General features: G+C 42.1%; 2 protein-coding genes across 2 annotated transcripts; one reads left to right on the top strand and one right to left on the bottom strand.

Annotated features, from left to right (window-relative positions):
• Positions 1 to 296: 296 nt before the first annotated feature.
• Positions 297 to 14,015, bottom strand: LOC135607822 (cytochrome P450 71A1-like). Its single transcript, XM_065099941.1, has 2 exons — positions 12,962 to 14,015; positions 297 to 1,055 (listed from the first exon to the last, which is right to left on the bottom strand). Exons 1-2 carry the CDS (start codon positions 13,892 to 13,894, stop codon positions 480 to 482), a joined length of 1,509 nt encoding a protein of 502 aa, XP_064956013.1. The 5' UTR covers positions 13,895 to 14,015; the 3' UTR covers positions 297 to 479.
• A 1,355-nt stretch (positions 14,016 to 15,370) lies between these two features.
• Positions 15,371 to 16,275, top strand: LOC103978593 (LOB domain-containing protein 1). Its single transcript, XM_009394438.3, has 2 exons — positions 15,371 to 15,703; positions 15,770 to 16,275. The coding sequence occupies exons 1-2, from the start codon at positions 15,425 to 15,427 to the stop codon at positions 16,112 to 16,114; spliced, it is 624 nt and encodes a 207-aa protein (XP_009392713.2). The 5' UTR covers positions 15,371 to 15,424; the 3' UTR covers positions 16,115 to 16,275.
• The last annotated feature ends 1,132 nt before the right edge of the window (positions 16,276 to 17,407 follow it).

Raw genomic sequence — 17,407 nt, 5'->3', positions numbered from 1 at the left:
TCTAATCTAAAAGATGTGATGTGTGAGAACATTTGCGCTATTGAGAGGAGATTATAATATACTTTTGTGGATTCTTGTTTTATATGCTCAAAGTTCATATTGGGCCTCATTTTTTTGTGCTTCCGAGGTAGACAGGGGGGCCTCGGGACACTCGGAAAGGTGGATACAATTATTTTGGCATCACAGCTCGAAGAACATCTGAAGGTAGGTGCTATATAGTGTTATAATTCGAGATAGACAGGTGCTATACAGCGTTCCACATGCATCATGCAGATCACAACATACACACAACAGTGTATTATCGAAGCACCAACATTAGAATGCCGAAAGGTAGATACAAGTGTTTAAGCATCACAGTTTGAGGAACATTGTGGTATCGTTCGATGGGCTTATGATAATGCTCAGGTTCGGAGTTCATATGCATCATTTACGTCATAGCATGCACACAACAAGTTATTACTATTTACTAGTTTCCTTTTCTAAGCACCCCATGGTTTGGCAACAAGATGAAGCCGCCCTTGTCGTTGTGTTACGATTCCAGGGGCCTCGTTCATTTGCAGCTCCTCCCTCGTCAATCCACCAGGCAGCTCCCAGTCGAAGCGGCTCACCAGGTTCGCCAGCGCCAGCTCCAGAGCAGCGACGGCGAAGTTTTGACCGGGGCAAATCCTTCGGCCTGCTCCGAACGGCACGTACCGGACATCGTTGCCCGTGAAGTCCAATGCGCCGTCCGCGAACCTCTCCGGCCGGAACTCCTCCGGCGACTCCCAGCTCCGCGGGTCTCTGCCCATCGCCCACGCGTTCACGAAGACGCGCGCCTTCTTGGGGATGCTGAACCCTTGTATACTGCAGTCTTCCAACAGCTCGCGCGGGAGCAGCAACGGGGCCGGAGGGTGCAGCCGGAGGACCTCCTTCACGACTGCTTTCAGATACGCCATCTGGCTCACCTCCGCCTCTCTGATCAATCCCTCCCCGCTGCCTCTTCCTCTTCTCACTTCGTCTTGTAATTTCCGCATCGCTCGGGGACTCCGGATGAGCTCCGCCATGGCCCATTCTCTCTACGATGTATCGGTACCGGCGGCGAACATGTCATGCACAAGTTGGTTTTGTTAGAAAATAAATAGATAAACAAATTGCAGAAGAAGTTGATTGTTATTAACATATCCCCCTTCCTTTTATACAGGTTAGAAGAGAGAATTTTCCTCAACAGGTTAGAGGATTTCTCTCAACAGAGTAGAGAGATTTCCTCAAACAGTTAGGGAACCCGCAAGATGGTGCTCCGATCAAGGAGGCGAGCTAGAGGCTTCGTAAATGAGTCGGCCAATTGATCAGCCGTATGAACATGAGAAATACGAAATTGATGGCGGACAACTTGATCGCATACAGAGTGGAAATCGATAGCAATATGTTTCATACGAGAGTGGAATACCGGATTAGCGCACAGAAAGGTAGCTCCAATGTTATCACAATATATTGTAGGGGTGGAATCGATGTTGAGTTCCTGGAGTAGATTCGTGATCCAATTGAGTTTTGCAGTGGTAGCAGCAATGGCACGGTATTCAGCTTCAGTTGTAGACCGGACGATTGTCTTTTGCTTCTTAGAACTCCAACTGATTAGATGAGCACCAAGGAAGATAATATACCTTGATGTGAATGTTCTATCATCAAGTTTACCTGCCCAATCAGCATCGGCAAAGGCATGAAGACAAAGTGGAGAGTGTTTACGAAAAAAGAGTTCATGATTTAGGGTCCCTTTAAGATATCGTAGAAGTCTCTTGACCGCAGACCAGTGTAGAGTAGATGGTTGATGCATAAACTGTGATAATTTGTTGATAGCAAATGAGATGTCTGGATGCGTGAGAGCTAAGTATTGTAAAGAGCCAACAACTTGGCAGTATCGAGTGGGTTCCGTAGCAGGACTTCCATCCGATAATTTGAGAGAACCACTAGTAGAGATGGGGGTTGTAACTGCATTTGCATCATGCATGTTTTTCTTTAATAACAAATCTTGAATGTACTTGCGTTTGTTAGGATTGGAGCGGCACTAAGAGGGGGGGGTTGAATTAGTGCAGTGGATTAAAACGTCGGTTTTGACAAATCTTTCGTACGATAAAAATCGAACTCAGAAGTACTTAACTTGAAAGCGTATTCGCAAAGTTGTGCAGCAAAGGTAATGAGGAAATAAAGCAAGTAAGAAGGTTTGCAGTAATGTAAATAGCAGTAATGAAATGCAAACCAAAGATTACGCCGATTTTAAAGTGGTTCGGTCAAATGACCTACATCCACTTGCGAGGCCCCTCTTCGATGAGGCTCCTACCTTCCATTAGCAAATCTCTTGAAAGAGAAGGGTAAATACCCCTCTTACAACTTTCTTTACAAACGGTTCACTCTCTTACAGATTTTTAGCAAGAAAGAAGGAGGTGAACACTAGCAAATTGAAAACAAGACTAGCTAGGACTTTTCTAAGACCTTTCTCTCGATCAGTTGCTTCTCAAAAAGTTCTAATCTCAACTGAGATTTGAGGGGTATTTATAGGCCTCAAGAGGATTCAAATTTTGGGCTCCAAAATTTGAATCCTCTTTGGTTCCCGATGCTGGCGGTGCCACCGCCTGTCACTGTCAGACACTGACAGTGGACTGGTGGTGCCACCGCCACGCCAAGCGGTGCCATCGCCTGCACTATTTCAGCTCACTGGTTGGGCTCCAAACTTGGCCCAAACCAGTCCGAATTCGAGCCCAATTGGCCCCTACTTTAACACCTAATCCTAACCCTAATTAATGTGCTAACTATGAATTTAAAGACATTTCCTAAGCTATTACAAAGTCCGTAAGTCAAGACTTTTTCTGGCGAGCTTCCGGCGAACTTCCGACGGTCTTCCGACGAACTCTCGGAAACCATTCTGCGGACTCCCGGCAAGCTCCTAGACTTCACGATTTGATCTTGGCGAGTTCCAATGAGCTTCTTCGGCAAGCTCCGATCTTTCTCGGTGAGCTCCGTGAACTTTCAACGAACCTTCCGGCGAGCTTCCGAAAAACCCTTCGGCAAGCTCCCTACTCATTCTCGGTTAGTTCCGGTAGCAATCCCGACGAACCTTCGGACTTCCGTCGAACTCTCGAACTCGCAACAAATCCTTCGCGCGTGACTCCAACACTTTGTTTCGCTTTATGTCTTCATCGTTATCGTAGTTAATCCTGCACACACAAGCCAAAACTCTACTCCGATTTAGACAATTATTACAATGCGAATTCACATTCTGTTGCCCGGCACGTCATTGGTTGGCGCTTCGTCCGATTCTTTGGCGCATCGTCCTCTCTTGCGGCTTTTTGCCCAATCGGCGGTTGACCTCTGCAACCCCGATATCCTTGGTGCAATTCCGCTCTTGGCCCGATGCCCGACGTCCGAAGTGTTCTACCATCCAATATCCTAACGTGATCTCCTCCGGCACAACGTCAATTCCTCCTGCGTTTATTGTCTAATCCTAATCGAGTAGACCTGCATCACTCAAAATACAGTTAAACATCTAAACACAATCAATTAGTTTCATCATCAAAATCCGAGATTCAACAATCTCCCCCTTTTTGATGTTGACAACTAATTGATGACTAATGGAGTTAACCTTAACTTCCCGGAGTTTAACCAAACTCCTCCTATCAATATGCCATTGATAAAACACTTGGATTATCCCAAATCCAAGCAACATTCATCACTTGTTCTGATAAACATTTAAACCATCATGCAAATATATAAAATATTCAATTTAATGCATGAAGTCATCAATATACTTCTCCCCTTTTGTCATCAACAAAAAGGAGAAGTTCTTACTCTTATGTGTTTAGAGAAAAAAAGTTCCATACATTACATGAAAAACATAGTATCAAATTTTATCGTCATGCAATCTAGCAATTAAAGATGTGTAAGTTTAGCATGTTTGCTTTTCTTGAGATAACAACTAATTGTTTCTCTTTAGACTACAAGCTAGCAATTTTCATGATATGCAAGTTGCAAGCTTAGCAAATTTTTGCTTCCTTTGCAATGTTTGAGCTAGCAATTTTGCTTCCATAGCATGTTTTGTATTTTGAGATAGGCAAGATAGCACATTTGCCATTTTTGAGATAATGATTATAGCAAATTTTACATCATGTAAGGTAGCAAATTTTTGTGATGTTCAAGATAATAAGTTCTTTCTTCTCTTTTGAGAAGTGCTATTTTTGCTTCCTTTACAAAGTACAAGCTAGCAAAGTATTTGAAAAAGTGAGCAAGTTTTGCAATATACAACCTAGCAAAAATTTCGAAAGCAAATACAAGATAGCTTTCTTGTGTAAGCTCATGATTCTTGCTTCCTATTGCAATGTACAAGTTGCAAATTTTGCTTCTTGTGATAGGCAAGATAGTACTTTTGCAATTTTTTTTGTTTCTTAAGATAGGCAAGCTTGTGATGTTTAAGATAGCAAGCTCTTTCTTCTCTTTTGAGAAGTATCATTTTTGCTTTCTTTGCAAAATGCCAAACTACCAAGAGACAATGTTTTACATGAGGCAAGCAAACAATTTAGCAAGTGTTACATTTGCATCTTCTCTTTAGATGTGCATGAAAGTAAATAACTTTTTACATTTTCTTGACATTCCAAGCTAGCAAATTTCGGTGATGTTCAAGATATCAATTTCTTCTCTTTTGAGAAGTGTAATTTTTTGCCTTTTTCTTGAATTGTGCTAGCAATCTATCTCCCCTTTGTTATTGTCAAAAAGAAGGGAGAACTCAATGGCTAAAAATTTCAACCATTCAACAAGCCAAATATGCAAAGAATTCATGAAAGATATCAATAAGGATCAATTCGTGAATACCAAAGATATGATTCATGGTTTATTAAAATTCTTCTTAACAAGTTCACGATCAAGATTCATTTGAAAAGATATAGCACAAAGAGCAACTTGAAACATTATTATCAAGATCACATTTTAAAATATTCTAAATATCAAGATATCAATATGACACACTTCATTGAATTCTTAGAAATCAAAAGACAAGTTACACTTCATTTGAAGAATTCCTTTTTGATAAATGGAGGGAGCATAATGAACGATCTTGATTTATAAAGAACTTCATGTTATAATTATCAAGATCATGATTTTAATAATTATTTTTTTTAGCAAAGAATCAAAAAAACACTTTATTTTTGTATAAGAAATCTCATTGTATTATGATTTATAAATTCTTTCTCTACACATGAATCATAGGAGATATAATAGCAATGATATCATGATTCATTTGGTAATAAATAGCAAGGAGAACAATTTGTTTCATGCATAAGAAATCTCAATAAGATCACATTTCACAAGAAATTTCAAGTATCAAATATCAAGTAATCATCATGTTTCTTCTTAAGTCAAGAGGTCAAAGGGAAAGTTCATGATTCGGTTAAAACAAAATTTCATTCAAGTTAATTAAAAAAATCATAATCAAATTATCATTTTTGAGATTCATAACATGAATAACGTTATTACTATTTCATCAAAATCAATTTCGAGATTCACACAATATCATGAAATCATTAATCTCGATAAGATGGGAAAACTATTTTCTTTTTAAGTGATTCTTTTAACACATAAAAAAAAATCATTCATAATTCAAGTGATTTACAAGATCTCATAAATAAATTTATCACTTGTATTTCATCAAAATCGAGAACTCTAGAGATAAAAAATGATTGAAGCATTTAACATGATTGAAGCATGATTCATATTTAAAATGTATCTTATGTCGTAAATACGAATCAAGCATTTGTCAAATCTGAAATCATCCTCAAAATTATATTCAATAAATTCATATATGACAAGCACAGATTTATTGAAAAATCAATAAGATAGAGGATTACTTTTCATTTTTATAAATTTCTATATTAGCATGCCTTTTTCATTTATGTCAAATCAAAACATACATCATTTTTAAAGCCACTTTTATGTCAAATCAAAAACTACATCATTAAGCTTGATCATTATGCATTACTTCAAATCAAACATGATTTCATTTATTTTCAAAATATTTATCATGATAGAGCATATAAGCCAAAGAAACTACTAAACATAAAATATATTCATCAATGATGGTTTCATTGAGTATAAAGTAATTTCAACCAAAATCATTTGTTATTTGTTATAGTCATACATTTTTCTTTTTAGGTGAATCTATCTTTTCATGCTTAGTTTGCATGCAAAAGCCGTGCATCATTTTCGAAAGCAACTTTTATCATGGTATAAATTGATAATCCATAAATCGTAAAAGATCATTATGAAAATCTTCAATAATCAATAAACTATAAATTACCCAAAACTCATCATCATCATGCATAGCTTCAAAAAATAAATTTATTAGGCATGATATCATATTTCATAAGATATTTTTAATCAAAATCATTTTATTTATCATAAACATACAATTTCATGATTATTTTCAAAATTACTAGAATGATAAGCATGATTTATAATTTTTTATTTTCATGTAATTAACCCTAAACTAAATTAAAAATAACTCATGAAAAGTATTATGTAATTTTAAAATAATTCAAGAGAGTTGAGTTACTTACCTTGTAGTCGAAGCTTGTCAAAGCCCAATTCGCCGTTTCACCTTTGGAAGTTCTTGATTCATCCTGCCTTCATATTCTTTGGCCTCTTCCTCCGTTCAAGTTCATTATTTATTTTAGATTTTTGTTTAATGAACTTATTAAGATTTAGTGTCCGAAGTTCAAGTTCATCATTGTCCTCATCACTTGAGTCATTGCTCAAGTGGTATTCATTTGTTCGGAGTTCCAAATCCTTCCTATTCTTTGGAAGGTGGTTCAAGTGTTGATTGTGTTCATCATGTGCATTGCACACCATTTCATATGTCATCAATGAGCCGATAAGTTCTTCAAGTGGAAAAATATTTAAATCTTTTGTTTCTTGTATTGTCGTTACTTTTGATTCCCAAGCTTTAGAAAGTGATCGTAAAACTTTACTAATAAGTTCAAAATTCGAGAAACATTTGTCAAGAGCTTGTAAACCATTGACGACATCCGTAAAACGGGTGTACATGTCAACAATGGTTTCGCTCGGTTTCATTCGAAAAAGCTCAAAATCATGCATTAAAATGTTAACTTTCGAGTCTTTGACTCTACTAGTTCCCTCATGCGTGATTTCAAGTGTTCGCCAAATATCAAAAGTCGTTTCGCACGTTGAAATCCGATTGAACTCATTTTTGTCCAAAGCACAAAATAAGGCATTCATAGCCTTTGCGTTTAAAGAAAAATACTTCTTCTCCAAATTCGACCATTCGTTCATCGATTTAGAGGGAAGTTGAAAACTGTTTTCAACGATATTCCATAAATCCAAATTCATAGAAATCAAGAAAACTCTCGTTCGAGTTTTCCAATAAGTGTAGTCCAATCCGTTAAACAACGGTGGACGAAAAACCGATAAGCCCTCTTGAAAGCCATGAAGAGCCATTTCTCTCGGGTGTAAATCCGAAATGAGAAATACCGGGCTCTGATACCAATTGTTAGGATTGGAGCGGCACTAAGAGGGGGGGGGGGGGGGGGTGAATTAGTGCAGCGGATTAAAACGTTGGTTTTGACAAATCTTTCGTACGATAAAAATCGAACTCGGAAGTGCTTAACTTGAAAGCGTATTCGCAAAGTTGTGCAGCAAAGGTAATGAGGAAATAAAGCAAGTAAGAAGGTTTGCAGTAATGTAAATAGCAGTAATGAAATGCAAACCAAAGATTACGCCGATTTTAAAGTGGTTCGGTCAAATGACCTACATCCACTTGCGAGGCCCCTCTTCGATGAGGCTCCTACCTTCCACTAGCAAATCTCTTGAAAGGGAAGGATAAATACCCCTCTTACAACTTTCTTTACAAACAGTTCACTCTCTTACAGATTTTTAGCAAGAAAGAAGGAGGTGAACACTAGCAAATTGAAAACAAGACTAGCTAGGACTTTTCTAAGACCTTTCTCTCAATCAATTGCTTATCAAAAAGTTCTAATCTCAACTGAGATTTGAGGGGTATTTATAGGCCTCAAGAGGATTCAAATTTGGGCTCCAAAATTTAATCCTCTTTGGTTCCCGTTGCTGGCGGTGCCATCGCCTGTCACTGTCAGACACTGACAGTGGACTGGCGGTGCCACCGCCACGCCAAGCGGTGCCACCGCCTGCACTATTTCAGCTCACTGGTTGGGCTCCAAACTTGGCCCAAACCAGTCCGAATTCGAGCCCAATTGGCCCCTACTTGGGTTATAGGATTAACACCTAATCCTAACCCTAATTAATGTGCTAACTACGAATTTAAAAACATTTCCTAAGCTATTACAAAGTCCGTAAGTCAAGACTTTTTCTAGCGAGCTTCCGGCTAACTTCCGACGGTCTTCCGACGAACTCTCGGAAACCATTCTGCGGACTCCCGGCAAGCTCCTAGACTTCACGATTTGATCTTGGCGAGTTCCAACGAGCTTCTTCAGCAAGCTCCGATCTTTCTCGGTGAGCTCCGCGAACTTTCAACGAACCTTCCGGCGAGCTTCCGAAAAACCCTTTGGCAAGCTCCCTACTCATTCTTGGCTAGTTCTGGCAGCAATCCTGACGAACCTTTGGACTTCCGTCGAACTCTCGAACTCGCAACAAATCCTTCGCACTTGACTCCAACACTTTGTTTCGCTTTATGTCTTCATCGTTATCGTAGTTAATCCTGCAGTACGCCAATGCGGAGATTTTTGGGCTTGATGAAGGTGGTGGGTTCAACGTTGGGGGATGAGGAATTCATGATAGCTTGTAGGTTAAGTACCTGACGAGGTTTAAAAATATCATGCTTAGAGCGAGTGGTCATAGGATGATTAGAGACGACAGGGTTGGGACGTGATGTTGGGTGAGGATCTGTGACACAAGTCGGGTCAAGTGGAGACACGTCAGGGGCACTTGGGCAAGAAGGAGGTAAAGAGGATGGTTATGTTTCGGAACATATTACCCCATCAATTGGGGAAGAGTGGAATGGAGTAGGAACAGAGGAAGCAGGCAAGTGTTGAACTGGAGTGATATAGTGCGGATCAGGAGGGGAGGAAGTAGACGAAGTCATGGGAGGCTCGTCCGATTGGTCCGAAGGTATACACTAGTGAGATAGTGAAGTGGTATATATGGCAGGATATGGAAGGGTTTGGAAAGGAAAGTTAGACTCAACAAAGACAACGTGACGTGATATGAAGATTTTGTGAGTGTGGAGATTATAGCAGCGGAAAGCATTATGTTCAAGTGAGTAACCAATAAAGACACAAGGAGTATATCGGGATGTTAACTTATGGGAGGCATAGAGACGTAACCAAGGATAATATAAACAACCGAACACTCGGAGTTTACGAAGGTTAGGGGGTTTGTGAAATAGTATGTCAAAGGGGGACTGGTATTGTAGAACTAGTGTAGGCATTCGATTAATTAGGTAGATAGCAGTTTGAAAGGCTGTTGTCCAAAAAGTTGAAGGCATGGAAGCCTGATGTAGAAGTGTGAGTCCAGTTTCTACTATATGCCGATGTTTCCGGCAGAACCAACTAGTTTAGGAGTATGTGGGGGAGACTTGAGATGTTGAATGCCACAAGCTGAGAGATGGGATGCCAGGGCTTGATATTCACCACCACCATCAAAGTAGACTGTTTTAATGGTAGACTAAAAATAGTTTTCGACCAACTTCTGGAAAGTGGAAAAAAAATGAGAAACATCATATTTATGGGAAAGAGGATATATCCATGTGTACTTAGAGAAGTGATCTACAAAAATAACATAAAATCGGAACTTATCAAAAGATAAGATTGGAGCAGGACCCCAAACATCAGTATATATAATTTCAAAAGGTTTAGAGGAGGAAATGGAAGATGAGCCAAAGGCTGCCGATGACTCTTATTACTAAAACAAGCATCACAATGCATCATAGAATTAGTGGACTTAAAAATAGGAAGAGAGTAACGATATAATAATTTCTGCTGAATAAAGGATGAGGGATGACTAAGCCGACGATGCCACATATCAATTGGAGCCGCAATAGAAGAATGAACAGTGGGCTGGGTTATTCGAGAGGCTGATAGCCATTCGTAAATGTTGTCTTTATTTGGGCCTTGGACCAATGATGCCCCCGTGCTCAAGTCCTTAACAAGAAATGAATTAGGAAAGAATTCAATGGAAGTAATGTTATGTTTGCAAAATTGAGAAACAGAAATGAGGTTGCGTTTAATATGAGGGGCGCATAAAACATCATCGAGGGTAAATGTATTAGAGTCATAATTAAGCGTTGTGGAACCAGTATGAGTTATAGGAAGTCCTTTACCATCACCGATGATGATATCTTCATCGCCGCCATAGGGATTGTGAAGAGACAAATTCTGAAGATCAACGGTGATGTGATGAGAGGCACTAGAGTCGACAATCCAGTTGGACTGGCTAGGTGTCGGAGAAGTTAGGAGATTTGCCTGAGGCCAATGTGACGGAGCAGGGAGGCGGGGACGAGACCGGCAAACTTTAGCGGAGTGGCCGACTTTGTTACACAGTTGGCAAATGACCCGTCTTTGATGGCTCGATATGGTAGGATGCCAAGACGGATGATGGCTGGAGTTGCCACTTTGCGAGAAGTGATGACTAGGAGGATAGGAGGGGTGTTGCATGGAACTCACAAAATCAAGAGGTGCATTAGCCAAACCTTGGGTGATGTTCAGCGAGTACCGAGTGCTCTTCCGTTTAGACTTGTGACTGACTTGAGCAGTGATAGTAGATCCAGGTAGTTTGTCTGCACGCTTCAAGTACATCTCGTAGTCAGTCAGCTTATCATAAAGATCTTCAAAAGAGACTAGTGAGTCGCGTACCCGAATTGCAGCAGTCAATTCCTTATAGTCGGTGTCGAGACCATTGAGGGTATGAATGACAACCTCTTCGTCACATAGGGAATGACCTATCAAGGCCAAGTCATCAATGATAACCTTGATATGTTGTAGATAATCAGAGATAGTACTTCCCTCTTATTTTGTCACCATAAGCTTGGATAGAAGACTGAGCTTGCGAGTACGCGAATGATTTGCCAGGGTGGTTTGCAGTGTAGACCATGCATCGACAGCTGTCACACATGAAGATATCAAGGGAGCAACGGATCCAGCAACTGAAGCTTGAATAGCTTGGAGGATGAGACGATTTTGACGTAGCCACAGTTTGTGAGCTGGATTGGGTACTGGACTGGGATCGCCGGGGATGTTGAGCATGGCCGGAGGACAACTGAAAGAGCCATCAATGTAATCTAACAAGTCATATCCAAATAAAAGATTAGAAAATTGAGCTCGCTAGGACGCATAGTTGCCACCCTTTGATAACTTAAAGGGTATCAACGTGGCAGCATTGATGGAGATAAGCCCTGTAGAAGAACAAGAAGTGGGAGTCCCTACAGGAATTGAAACATTAGAAGAAGTGAACGAAGACTTTTTTTTTCTCTCTCTTCGGCTTTTTTTTTTTTTTGGAAGAGATGCAACGAACCTTGTGTGATACTCAAGTCACACAAGGTGGAGAATGAGGGAGGGGGCTGCTGCTATAGATTGCTGCAACAGATTGGGCAATCTACAACAGTGCCCAAAGCTGTCGGCAGTTGCTGTGGATTGCTGCTTACTGCAGCAGATTGCAGAGGCTGCAGTTCACCGGAAGATGGCCGCGAAAACTACAACGGTACTCAAGATTGTGGTTCGCTACTGTGGATTGCTGCTTGCTGCAGCAGATTGTAGAGGCTGCAGTTCGCCGGAAGATGGCTGTGAAAACTGCAGCGGTACTCAAGACTGCGGTTCGCCGAGAAATGGTCGCGAAAATCTGCAGCGTTACTTAAGGAAACTGCAGTGAGAGAAATCTGCAGCGATTAGATGTATAGAGAAAAGCGACAGCGAAAGCTGTTGCGGTAGAGGAAGGAAGATGCAGCGGTTGCGGTTGTTGTTGGCTGGGAAGCGACCGCGACAGCGAAGGAGGAAGACGCGGCAGCCGTCGTTAAGCAAGGAAGACTGAGCGAGGAAGACACCGTTGTTCGCCGTTCGTCGCTATTGAGGAGGAGGACACCGCTGTTAAGGAGGCGCCGTTGTGTAGAGGGAAGCGACAGCGAAAGCTGCTACGGTAGAGGAAGATGCAGCAGTTGCGACTGCTGCTGGCCGGGAAGCGAGGAAGACACTGCTGTTCGCCGTTCGTCGCTATTGAGGAGGCAGTGAGAGAATGTTTTCCTCCTTGCGTGACGGCGACGGAGAGTGTCTGCTGTAGGCAGCAAATAGGAGAGGGAGCAAGGCCGGCGAAGAAAAGCAAGACCAGCGATGAAGGAAGAGAAGAAGCGGATGAGCAGAGCCAAGACGGTGCTCGTTAGCACTGGCTCTGAATCCGTGTCTTGTGCTTCTTCAATGACTCCGCTTGAGGCAGTGTGTTACTGTGGCCGCTTGGCTAACACTCGGCGATACTGTTGTCGCCAAGGAGAAACTGCTCTGATACCATGTTAGAAAATAAATAGATAAACAAGTTATAGAAGAAGTTGATTATTATTAATATATCACATTCTTTTTATAAGGGAGAATTTTCCTGGATGGGTTAGAGAATCTTTCTACAGAGAGATTTCTTTAAACAGTTAAGGAAATCTCATCTAGTTTAGGGTAGCGGGGGTGAACTTTGGATCAGCGGAAATAGCCGTAAGGCATCGGCGTTCGACAGTGCCACAATGGGACAAAATATCATCGTTTATTTTGTCTCTCCTGAGAAAGGAAGGAGGAACGGTCAGAGTACATGTCGTCGATCGATTTCAGAGATGGTGGCCGCGAGAGACAGATGTCAGGGATGAGGCAGAAAGTCGCGTGGCGAGCGGTTGGTAATTTCGATTTTGACCAACCGATTCGAAGCGGAGACAGGACCATGTGAGAGAGAGAGAGAGAGAGAGAGAGAGAGAGAGAGAGAAGCGTACCTCCAGAAGTGCCTTGATATCTTCAGTTGTGAGGACGAAGTCCATCGCTGCATCTTTCTGCAGAGAGAGCAGAACATCCACGAAATCCTTCTCCTCACCGTCGTTTTCCTCCCCACCATGCTGCGCCGACCGAACTGCATGTTCCTTAATCACCTCATCTAGCAACTTATCCCACCTCGCCTTGTTCTTGTTGCATCTGGCCACACTACCGAAGAACATATCCAGCCACCCTAGCCACGGGAAGTAGTCACCCACGTAGATCTTGGACAAAAGCACCGAGTTCTCGCCGGCCAGCTCGGAGAACAGGCGATTCCTCCCTTCTTCTCTCGTGAACTTCCCTGAAACAACTCGACAGAGTACATCGTTGGCGAAAGAGTACAAGACCTCGGATAAGTCGATGACGTTCGCCGAAGCCGAAGCCTGGGACGAGATCTTTCCCATCATGGATTCCACCTCCTCCTCCCTCATTAGCCGGTACGACTGCACCCTCTTGGGGCTCAGCAGGTGGACGGAGCAGATCTTTCGGAGCTGCTTCCAGTAGTCGCCGTAGGGCGCGAAGGCCAAGTCCTTGCACCCGTACACGAGGATTCGGGCCGGCTTGATAGCTGGCCGGCTGGCGCAGGCGTGGTCCTGGTTGCGCAGCACCTCCCGGGCGGCGTCCGGCGAGGAGACCACGAGCGCCGGCACCTGGCCCAGGCGAAGTAGCATGAGCGGGCCGTGTTGCTGCGACAGGGCATGGAGGGAGCGGTGCGGTAGTGGGCCCAGCTGGTGGAGGTTGCCGATGAGGGGAAGCCGCGGCGGGCAAGGGGGATGCCCACGGGAGTTCCTCTTAACCTGCAGCAGAAGCAGCAGCAAAGAGAGAGGCACGAGTATGATGAAGAGGGTCGTGAGTAGAGATGGGTCGAGCGGCGCCGTCGGCAGGGTGGAAGACATGATCGCCTGTGGCTGCTCGTCTTCTCTCGTGCATATCGGAAATGAAAGAGACCAATCGAAGCACGCAAGTATTGCTTCCAGCCCAACATGTAAGAAAAATTACCACACAGGAGAGTAAGTGAAACGGTGTTATGTAAAACCCTATTGTTAAGGGTCCAGTTTTTGCTATTGTTAAGAGTATATTTTGATTGTTCGAACAGAAAGTCTTCTTTTTTTTATAGTTTATTTTAAGGTGGGAATTTATGGAGTTAGACATCTAAAGCCTACAAAAACTAAGTGGGCTCATTCCAGATAATGCCCTCAGATACTAAAGTTTTGAATGGTCATGCTTTCGTTGTTCGATATATCTTGGGGGCACTTGCGTAACCCCTTTATTAGTGACCATATGAGAGAAGGGTGTTATATAGTCTGTTCAATAAATAAGATGTGAAAATTGATCACAACCAACCATCCTTGCTGATCCCGAGCCATTCGATTGGAACTGCCATCACCGACTGTTATGCCTATTTACCATGTTGTTTATGTGATATTAGCTCGGCCATGTGTCAGCTAGTGGCTTGGACGTATGGAGAGGACCCTTGTTGAACATAAAGTGACAATGATAGCATAGAGTGTTTGATCAATCAACCACGTCACCTTTATCGAGAAGTTCTAAAATAGTTGGTCGGGAAGTACGGTTCTGTAGTTAGTGTAAGAGATGATAAAATGTATCCAACTTAGTATTCTTGGGCTATCTAACTCGAGCTATTGGACTCGATATGCTCGACTTGACATGCAAACTCAATAGTATTAGTGTGTCATATCGATGGAGTACTTGATTGGGCATGATGACCTATGGAGATGATATAGTCGAGTGTGGTGGTTCGGTATGATAGTATGATCGGGTGTGGTGACACGATAGCAGTGCATGTAGATCGATGAGACCGCAAGGTCAGGGGCAATGGTACTCAAAGGGCCAATGAAGCTAGGCGTGTGGTGAACGAAGGGCTAGGAGGTCGGGGTGTAATGGCATGCCAAAGGCCCCATTAATAGAGAGGAAGACTAAAAATTGTCCAGCCTTTATCAATTTGTTTCGGACAAAGACATTTGATTATTGGAATTTAAATCAAATCTATTGATTTCCAACTTTGCTAGCTGAGAGCCTAATTTCTTATACCATTCTTGTGGAAATCCAAATCCTCATTTGAGAGAATTTAGAATCATACCATCTCAATTTAAAACAATAAATTATAATTATTATATATAATAAGACTGTATGTTATATTTTAAAAAATATTAAATAATTTAAAATTATATATATATATATATATATAAGTGATAATAATAATAATATCAATGAGCATAATAAGCATTGATGATAATTAATCGGATCAATTTATATTTATTTCTCACATCAATTCTTAAATTTTGGATAAAAAGAATTAATGGTCAAATTCCCAATTTTTGTGTATGCTCTGTCGGCGGGATCTTTGGCACTCTATAAATTGCAATGGTCTGAGGAGCCCCACACGTTCGTTGCACTCTCTCATCATGTCTTCTTCGAGTGACACAACAACAGCATCGGCGACTACAACCATCGTCGCTACTAAGACGACACCTCCTCCCTTCTCTCCCTCGCTTTCCTCTTCTGCTAACTCAGCTCCTCCTCCACACCCAACTGCTCCCAGCCCTTGCGCCGCTTGCAAGAGCCTCCGCCGGAGATGCACCGTTAGCTGCCTTCTCGCGCCGTTCTTCCCGCCGACCGAGACCCTCAAGTTCACCACCGCGCACCGAGTTTTCGGCGCCGGCAACATCATCAAGCTGTTGCAGGTAAGCCGTCGATAGTTCAATTCCACGGTCGAGAGTGATCTTTGATGCCGTCTCGGACGCTTACAGGACCTGCCGGAGAGCAGGAGGGCGGACGCGGTGAACAGCATGGTGTACGAGGCGAACGCCAGGTTGAGAGATCGAGTCTACGGGTGCGCCGGAGTCATCTGCCACCTCCAGAAGCAAGTGGACGAGCTCCAAGAGCAGCTGGCCCGAGCGCAGGCGAAGCATGTCATCTTGCAAGCTCAGCACGCACAGCTGTTGGCTTCAACGGCGACGGCTCGGTCGCAGCAACAGCGCCCGGCCGAGGCCACGGATGGCGTCGTCGCCGATTCTTGCATGCTTCAGAACGGCGGATACTGCGTCGACGACTGCGGCCTGGGATCGGTTTGGGAGGAGCCCCGGTGGGCATGAGAAATCTGCAGGTGCTTCTCGACACGCATGTAGGTAATTTAGCTTCTCATGAGATGAAACAGAGCAAGAAAGAAGTTATCCATGTCGTTGTAAGACAATCATAAAGTGCTTATACTTTAGTGCATAGCATTACAATTCTATGAACATAATACTATTCTATTTTCTGGGTCTCTGATGAACACATCTCCCAAAAGAGGGAATGAGTAGCAAAACATTAAAAAATCAACTTTGCAATTAGAAAGCATGAAGTTTGAGAGAGACATTAATCTAACAAGTAGCAAATGTCAACAGAAGGAAAGAGCAAATTTTCCAAGTAACCTTAGAAGATGCAGCAACAGTACAAGCCTCAAGTCTAGCTTTGATTTGATGGTCAGTAAGTTTGGCCGAAAGCCCTGTTTTGGATCAAATGTTAGGGGAGGCTTCTATAATTAATCTTTGTTTTGTTTCTCAATAAGATTGATTGATTGATTTGCTAAGCCATGACTTCAGTTGTTTTAATGTCCAAGAATTGGTCCCAAAATTCGATCACCATCATGCAGAACTTCAAAGTAGTATAGAGATGATGATGGTGATACCAATTATAATTAAGTAGTTATAGTGATGGTATCAATCAATAGATAATATAATCATTCTACAGGATGAACTGCAACTAAACATCAAAAACCTTTCTTTTGGCTTCAGCATGACTAAATAAAGATTGAAAACATACACTTGGAATGAATCATGTATTGACTCCATCAGACTGAATGCAAGAACATGCTTTTGACTGTTTCCAACATGATCAATAAGAAACAAAAAAGGATTTATCAGTGGTAACAAGTTACCTAAATGGTGGGCTGCAAAGTTCTAGCCATCTTCCAATATGAATAATTTTTGACTAGGAACAACACCCCAAGGCATGCCAAACTTATCTTAGACCAAACATGTCATTAAAATAAATCCCAAAAATAACTTCTTGGTCAATGTAAGTAGAAGCTTTGATTTTTCTTTACAATTCTTACTTGCTGTGGTGATGAAAAAGACGGTCTTGGTGACAATATAATACCTACACTACAGGTAAAGATCACCATAGGTTTGATGTAATTTCAACAACCACAAGTCTCATTCATGGATACAAGTTGACAAGAAGGGGTCAGTGCTAACAGGTTACCTAAATGGTGGGCTGCAAAGTCCTGCAAGCTTGCCATCTTCCAGCGTGAATAATTTTTGACTAGGAACAAGAAGCTAAGGCAGGCCAACCTTATCTGAAACCAAACATGTCATTAAAATAAATTCAAAAAATAACTTCTTGGT

This window comes from Musa acuminata, chromosome BXJ2-3 (genome assembly GCF_036884655.1).
Source record: "Musa acuminata AAA Group cultivar baxijiao chromosome BXJ2-3, Cavendish_Baxijiao_AAA, whole genome shotgun sequence".
NCBI classification, from domain to species: Eukaryota; Viridiplantae; Streptophyta; class Magnoliopsida; order Zingiberales; family Musaceae; genus Musa; species Musa acuminata.
This window is presented reverse-complemented; position numbering and strand designations above follow the sequence as displayed.

Coding starts and splice junctions, on each gene's coding strand:
- LOC135607822 (XM_065099941.1), bottom strand. CDS start 13,894: ATGTCTTCCACCCTGCCGACGGCGCCGCTCGACCCATCTCTACTCACG. Junction 1,056..12,961: donor ATATCAAGGCACTTCTGGAG/GTACGCTTCTCT, acceptor GATACATCGTAG/AGAGAATGGGCCATGGCGGA.
- LOC103978593 (XM_009394438.3), top strand. CDS start 15,425: ATGTCTTCTTCGAGTGACACAACAACAGCATCGGCGACTACAACCATC. Junction 15,704..15,769: donor ACATCATCAAGCTGTTGCAG/GTAAGCCGTCGA, acceptor GGACGCTTACAG/GACCTGCCGGAGAGCAGGAG.